We start from the raw sequence: 8157 nt of genomic DNA on the forward strand, positions 1-8157 counted from the left end.
GTGCCAAGCCCTTCTGGTAAAAAGATTCTTAAACTGCTTATTTAGGAGGAAAAAAAGTACAGAACTAATTTGTACACTGTAGATGTAGAACACACTCAAGATACTACAGAGGCATAAATATGGTCACTTTTTAAAGGAAGATTAACATTTAAGTATGAATTTTCTTTGACACAAAAATATCTAATATCTGAATTTTTGTAAAAGTCTTCTGAATAGACTATTATCTCATAATGAAAACAAGTCATTAAAACTGTTTTATAGGACACAAGGGCTCCTCATCACCTTCATGTGAGTTGTTTATCAGCAGGAATAAATTTGGAGGATTCGAAATAAATGAAGTAAAAGATGAGGTAAATCCAAACCTGTTTTTGTCTAAGCCAAAATCCTTTCTTAAAGACCTATATACCTGTCCCCCCTCAAAAAAAAAGAAAAAGAAAAAAACACCAATTTTATTTTTTCTTGCCAACAATGAAGGACTATCAATGACTCCTGGATGGTGTACTCCTTATTTAATACAAGAAAAGTAAGGCACATATAGATGCTTAAGCCCTGGAATAAAATCACCACTAAAACAAATTATACAAAGTATCATAAAATAATTTGTATACAGAATTTGTTTGGGATGGTCATTTGATTTTACATATAGTAATATAAAATATAGATGAATAGTAAATAATATTTTTTAATTATTAGAAAGTAAACATATACAAATTATATATAAATTGTCATGTATAAATTACACATATAAATGTGCATTTATATGTGTAATCCTGCGTTTAATTTTTCATTAATATCTGTACCATCAACATAATAAAGATATTTGGACTAAAAACATTACATTGATAAATTAAAGGCTGCTATTAGCTACAGCACAATACCTACAAGCACTAAGACACGAGCCAAGGTAGATTTCAGTTGGGGACAAGCATGGAAAAAAATTGAGAGAAAGTGTTAAACAAAGGAATTCCTTTTAACCTATCTGTATAAGAAGTCTGGAGACTCCTGAGTGACCCCCCTAAGGACAGGGAGGGAGCTGCCCCTACCTGCCTCTGGGCTGCAGTGACCCTGACCTTCTCCTCTGCAGGGAAACTGTGCTCCAAGCTCCACGGCTTCACAGCTGGATTTTGGGATATTACAAAATCCCATTGGACCTGATGACAGGTTGTTAGTCTAAATCATTATTTTAATTAATTATATTCTCCGTACATCCTTTCCAGCCTGTCCATAATTGTGCCATTTTATGAATATCCCTCAGATATTTTCAGAGATAACTTTGCTGTTTGAAAAGTAGAGATGTCTTCACTTTAGGCAAGTTTGCTTTTAATAAAACACACAGAAGGCAATCTCCTTTACCCAGACCCTGCCTGCCCTTCATCTGAAACCCCCTCGCCAACATTATCTCCCTGATATTTTACCCCGTGATTCCTGAGTAGGTGAAGCATTTCCAAAAGTCCTGGCTTCCACTTCTCCAAGAAAGGCGATGCATGGAGTAGATGAAGGGGCAACCATGCTCACTGTCCTCCGCAGGACCAGCAAGGGCCTCCAGGAAAGTTAAGTGACAGGCAGAAACAGCACTCTGCACTAAGTGCCATTTCTTAGTACCCAGTCCCCGCTCCCCCAAAAACAAGAAGAAACTTGAACTGTTTGGCTCCAGACTCCCTAAACACCATTTAAACTGGCTCATGAGGCTAATAGGAGCACTGGAGTTGTGCCTGGGCTGGCAACCTCTGGAGAAGGGTCTAGCTCAAGCTAGGAGGGATAAGGGGAAGGGGAACACGTGGGGCCACCTGGCTGGCTCTGTCCCGTCTCCCACAGCCCAATGCCCTGCCTCTAGGGTGGGGTCCCTCTCCCCGAAGGTCCCTGATGGAGGAGCCCCAGCAGCCTTCCCAAAGTGGGGCTCTTCTCATACAGCCTCCTGAGCTGACCCCAGAGGCACAGCATCATCCCAGAGGGCTCCTCCCCATCACTGCCTCTAGGGGCTCACTATTGGGCCATGAGCACAGCAGTTCAAGAGTTGTCACCATGGACCCTCTCTCCCTTTCCACTTCTCTCCACCCTTCAGAGTGCCATGGTGCTGAGAGCCATTAGCCAAGTAGGTATGACAATTTCCTTGCCAGCATACCCCATGTTGCTTACAGGAAGGACTCGTGGTAAAATGGACTTGCTTTGGACATTTTGCAGTGACATTGCATGTAAGGTGACCTTACTCAAGGACCAGGGAGGATCCGGGTTTAGGGCGGATCAGGGTTTAAGGCTCTCCTTGGATTTAGGGCGTTCCCGGTTTAGGACAGTCCGGGTTTAGGGCAGTTCCAGGTTTAAGATTATTCCTGCTGGGAATAGGGCGTATCCTGCTGCCTGAGTTCCCCTTGAATTCTCCCGGGATTCAGAGAGTATTTGGGAGGCAGAGGAGGTGGATTTGGGCAGAGAACGTGGATTTCCCCAGAACGTGTTTGTAGAAGGCCGGTGTGAGTTCGGGAATAAAGAATTGCTATTTGAATCTACAAGCTGTGTGGTGGCTCGTGATTTTGTGCCCAGCCAGACTGCGGCATTTGGTGGCCCGTACGGGGAACATCTGAAGCTTAGAGGTAAGTGAAATTTCTCGCCCCTGAGGGAAGGCAAAAGAATGGGTGACCATTTCAAAAAACAATGTGCTCTTGTTTTGATTTATTTTGTTTTTATTTCAAGTTGCCTATTCCTAGAACTTTCTCAGGCAAACTGGAGAAAATGGTTGACTCAAGGTTTGAAGTTGTTTACCCCCGAGGAAGAAAAAATTGTTAGAAGAAGGAGGCACCCCAGTAAGACCAAGAACAGTTAAGGCATATGTTGATACAATACAAAAATGTAGCCCATGGCTTTTTAAAGACGAGTTATTAAGTATTTCAGTGGGACCATCATGGTATCCTGTAGAAGGGTTTTTCTTCAACAAGAAAGAGATGGCTAGTTCTGTTTACTACAATTGTCTAAGATCTTGGTTTTTACAGACATCTGATTAATTTACAAAGCTAAAGTGTTAAAATATCAACCACTAAATATGAAATCAAGTACTCTTTACTTATTAAGTTACATAAGGTAATATATTTAAACATTATGTGTGTTTTCATAAATTGGTAAATGGAAAAAAATGTTTAATATTGCTTTGGTCTGTGTCTTTGCCGAAACAAGGTTACTAAGTGTTAGATTCTATCATGTGTAATTTATATACAAAGAGTATAAGAAGTTTCAGTTGGGTTTCAATTATAGTATTATAGTACCATAAAAAAACATGAAAGTATTTCATCTTATTAAAGTGGAGTAATTAGTCTAAATCAGAAATTTTATGAGTTGTCTCAGAATATGAATTTATAAAAAGGGGTAATGGCTAGAAAAGAGATATTTAAAGATTGAAAATGTGAAAATATATTTTAATATGGAAGGTTAAAAGAAAAAGAAATGTTTCTAGATGAGATAATCTCTGTGTGGTAAAGTAAAAAGTTGTACCATGGGCCGATGCTGGTTCCACAGGCTGTGCCATCTGTCCTGGGTAGCAGCTTTCAGGACCCGGGGATACCTGGGGCCAGTGTCATTACTTGAAGCCTTTAGCAGAGGCTGAGAGCACTGTGTTCCTAGCATGTCACATGTACTCATAAGAAAGGTCTGTTCTCCGTCCTGAAGACTTCTGCCACCACAAGTCAGCTAATGTGCTGGAGCCATCTGACTGCGGCACCTCTTCCTGCCACTCGCTTGGCACCTCCTGCCTATTGTCTTGTACAGTTAGGAGCCTTTCCAATGAGGTCACTGTACTGTAGTAAAAAGCCCGCTGAGTTTGAGTCACAAAAGCCTGCGTTGCCATCCCAGATAGACCAGAAAGTGGCTATCCAAGCAAGAACTCAGGTCTGTAATTTCCTCACCTGAGTGTGGGGAGCCATTCTCACACGTGACTGGGTGACTCCCGGTTTGGGTCTGAGGCTTCTGGCTGTGTCGGAGCTTTCCCGGCCCTCTCCTGATGAGAGAACCCGTCCGTGTGGGGGTGTGACTGACCACTGACCCCCGGGGCCCAATCACTGACCCTGACCTTGGAGTGCGGCCCCCCTTCAACCTTCATTGGATGGAATTCTCCCCTGAATTTCTTGTTCCCCAATAAAAGGCTACTCCCTGGCGTGCTCCCTCCCTCTCTCTCCTGCTAGCCCTGAGTAATCCTTGCTGCCCTACCGGGCAGTTAAACATGGAAACCAGAGAGGGGAGCTGTCTCGGACCTGGTCATAGAAAAAGGTAACTGAGTCTGTGTGTTTATTTTGATCTCACTAGCTAACTTTTATGCCAAGAACCTCATTAATGAAACCAATGCACTGGCCGCATGGTGGACCTGAGAATTGGGGTGACTTGGAAAATCCTTGAGGGGTGCTGCTGGTGGATCTAGTAAGATGACACATGGAAAAGCACCGAGTACTGCAGGTGTCACACCAAGGCTCCATGAGTCAATGAATTTTCCAAGGTTTACACCCAGATCGATCTAATTCAAGAGCCGTGTTTCTCCCACCGTATTTGCACTATTGATTTAGATGCAGATTAAAAAACCCAGGAGTCCCCTGGAAGATCTACCCTTAAAGACCATGATTCCAGGGACTGTGCACCTTGGAAATAGTAGGGAAAATCCTCTCTCCTTTTGTCCCCATGCCCCACCGAGGCCAAGACCTTCAACAAGAGAAGAGGTCACACAAGAAGACACCCGCCTTCTGCTTCCCCATCATCCATAACCCAAACCCCTTCAGGATGTGATAAAGCATGTCACAGTTCCTTAGAACCAACCATTAAAATGGAGCTTTAATACACAGTGGCACGAATTCAATTCCTGGAAGAGACTGCAGTTTGGTTTTTCCTTCTTCATTATTTCATTCATCCAGCAGAAGTCAGAATGCCCTGACTGACTAGGTGGGAGGCAAGATCCGTTGTTTAAACTCCTGTGTGGGAGAAGTGAGTGCAGGCTCTGCAGAGCGCCCAGCCCACGTGCAGCCTGAGCACAAGGACTGCTCCCGGGCTCTCCTGCCAAGCAGTGTTGGGGGGAATTCCCTGTCCACAAAAGTCCAGCTGCACCTACGCTGGGGTAACAAGTTCTCACTCTTCAGGAGAATATCAAATGTCTTAACCGATCATTATAACAGCTGTAATACTAATTAACTAACATTAATTAATAATCACAAAAATTACAGCAGTAATTAATATAAACTAGCAGTAAGGATATCATTCACCAGTAATCACAGTACTTTTTGAGCACTGATGGAGCACTTGACACCATGCCCGGCACGGAGCATCTTATTTCAGATGCTCTCATGTTGACGCCATGAGGTGGGCACTATTCTTATCCTCATTTAACAGACAAGGAAGTCGAGGCTTAGCAAGGTTAAATGACTTTCCCAAGGTCACACAGTGGCAAGTGCACTGAAACATTTGCCACTCTGGTGCCCCAGAATTCACTTGGCTTGTCCAAGATCCTGGAATGAATGGCACTCCTCCAGGTCCTCCAAAACTAACTAAATTATGCTGCTGAATTTCATGAATGTGAGACATCAAATAAACCTAAGAAATTCATAAATTTAGCTGGACGCTGTGGTGCACACCTGTAATCCCAGGCACTCAGGACCCTGAAGCAGGAGGATGGCAAGTTTGCCTGGGCAACTTGGCGAGACCCATTCAAAATAAAATAAAAAGGGATGGAGCCAGCTGCAGTGGCACACACCTGTAATCCCAGCAGCTCAGGAGGCTGAAACAGGAGGATCGTGAGTTCAAAGCCAGCCTCAGCAACTTAGCAAGGCCCTAAGCAACTCAGTGAGACCTTGTTTCTTTTTTTTTTTTTTTTTTTTCTTTAGAGAGAGAGAGAGAATTTTTTAATATTTATTTTTTAGTTCTCGGCGGACACAACATCTTTGTACGTGGTGCTGAGGATCGAACCCGGGCCGCATGCATGCCAGGTGAGCACGCTACCACTTGAGCCACATCCCCAGCCCAAGACCTTGTTTCTAAATAAAATATAAACAGGCTGGGGATGTGATTCAGTGGTTAACGTGCTGGAGCCATCTGACTGCGGCACCTCTTCCTGCCACTCACTTGGCACCTCCTGCCTATTGCCCCTGGGTTCAAACTGTGATACCAAAAAAGGGAGAGGGAAGCAGAATATAGCTGAGTGGTAGAGCACTCCTGGGTTCAGTCCCCAGTACCAGAAAAATAATCTCAGAAAATTAAAGAAATCCTTAAATTTACCCCTTGTCTTTTGAATAATACACAGGGCCACATACACCAATTCTACAGAATATATAGATGATGGCAATTAAGTGGTAAAAGTTTTCAGCAGTGAACATGAATACATTTAAAGCCCACCAAAGACATTTTCCTCAAATATTATGTTTTATCAAAATAATCCAAAATGTACGAGTGGGCTGGGATATAGCTCGGTGTTAGAGCACCTACCTAGCATGTGTGAGGCCCCAGGTTCCATCTCCAACATCACAAAAACAAATAAAACCATACTCATTTTATATCAACTAAAAGTTTCCACAGTCATCAATGACAAAGAGTTACTTTTGGAACTTTCTATGTGTAATCTTTATTCTTTTTTCTGTCACCTGCTCCAGACATCACTGAAACAACTGTAGTGATCTTTGGGAGCTAGCAGGCCCTTTTCTCTTGCTTTCCTCTCACCCTCTTTGAAACCCCAATGATTCCCCAGGTTGGGAGTGGGGCTGTGACTCCAGAAATCCGAGCTGCAACCAAAGCTCCTCCAGGAACTAGATATAAAAGGAAACAGCCCCCTCTTGGGGCTCTGACTCTGGGGACTATAAAATGATTTCTTCCCCCAGCCTAATTCCTGCTAAAACGCTGGTAGAAAGGTCAGTCGCAGACAGACACTGCAGTTCAAGCCTACGGTCAAAGCCTGAATCATTCTCAAGGAGAAAGGTGTCTGGGGTGACGCGTGTTTCTTAGGGCAGGTCTACAGTCCGAGAATGAAGGCACATGGGAGGCAGGTGCCTGGACTCTCGGTACCCAGACCAGGCCAAGGCAGGGAGGTTGGCTCCTATTCCCATATGTGGGCCACTGGAACTCCTAGAGCATTTAAAACTGTGGCCTCGGAGACATTTGCTCTTGTCACCATGACATCATTTTCCTCAAATAATAGTATTACACTAACTCCACACTTTCTGTGCGGTAACTTCACATATACAAGGAACAATGCTCAAGGAGTTGATTTAGCAATCTGGCCCACCAGACGCTCCAAATAGTTACACAAAGTATCATTATTTCTAACTTTACATTCCTCCAAGTCCTGCAGAATTAATAGCAGAAACACTCCAAAAAAAAAAAAAAAAAAAAAAAAAAAAGCTCATGATTCTATAATCTATGCAATGGCAACGCACTTAGACCATGTCACCAATTCTAGCATCCAGGGCTCCTCCTTCCTGGAATCCCCACACCTATCTGGATCACACATTTTACACACTATTTTCAACACTACAAAAACACACACAGAAAGCCATCGGCCCTCAATGCAGAATGCAGTTGACTTACACGCAAAAAAGAATTTAAGGCCAATGCTCGTCCATACCAGCTCCTTCTAATTCCAACCCTGATTTATCCAGAAAATGGTACAGAAAGAAGCACACCCCACAGGTCCCACCGGACACCTACCGCTATGGACCCAGAAGATGTGGCAACAAACACTTTGATAACCATTTCGACAGTCAGAAAGAGGACTCCCTCCAACACACCCCTGTCAGGGAACCGTCGCTAGACAAATCCTGACAGTGACAAGGAGGAGCAAGTGCCAGGTCCAGCTGGCGACTGCCCAGGACTCCCCTTCTGCCCTCCCTCCCCCAAGAGGCTCTGCCTCCCAGAAGAGCAGACAAGCTCTAGGGCTTCCCCCTCCATTGGCCTAGGAATATTTTGGGATCTGTCAAGAAAATGTTTGATTGGTTGATAAAAGCAGCCAGGCCAGACAACAGTCCCTAAAAGGTCAGGCTGTGCCCTGCACCAATCAGAGACCAGTAGAGAAATGCCTGGGGGGAGAGGGTGGGGGCCAGGAACTGGAGAGCCGGGGAGGACAGAAGCAAGGGAGGAGCTCTTTGGAGCCACCAGAAAAGCTCTGAAAACTCGCTCCATCTCCGCCCAGGAGGAGGCTGGGCTCACCAG

The 8157-nt window shown here is 44.2% G+C and overlaps 1 protein-coding gene across 1 annotated transcript in view; it reads right to left on the reverse strand.

Annotated features, from left to right (window-relative positions):
* Sh3bgr (SH3 domain binding glutamate rich protein) overlaps positions 1–7797 on the reverse strand; it is a 52478-nt gene extending 44681 nt beyond the window's left edge. The window contains exon 1 of the mRNA XM_076867898.1: positions 7657–7797. Within this exon, the coding sequence (XP_076724013.1) occupies positions 7657–7701 (45 nt within the window). The 5' untranslated portion in view covers positions 7702–7797. The remainder of the gene's footprint in view (positions 1–7656) is intronic.
* Between the last annotated feature and the right edge of the window lie 360 nt (positions 7798–8157).

This window comes from Callospermophilus lateralis, chromosome 10 (genome assembly GCF_048772815.1).
Source record: "Callospermophilus lateralis isolate mCalLat2 chromosome 10, mCalLat2.hap1, whole genome shotgun sequence".
In the NCBI taxonomy this organism is placed as follows: Eukaryota; Metazoa; Chordata; class Mammalia; order Rodentia; family Sciuridae; genus Callospermophilus; species Callospermophilus lateralis.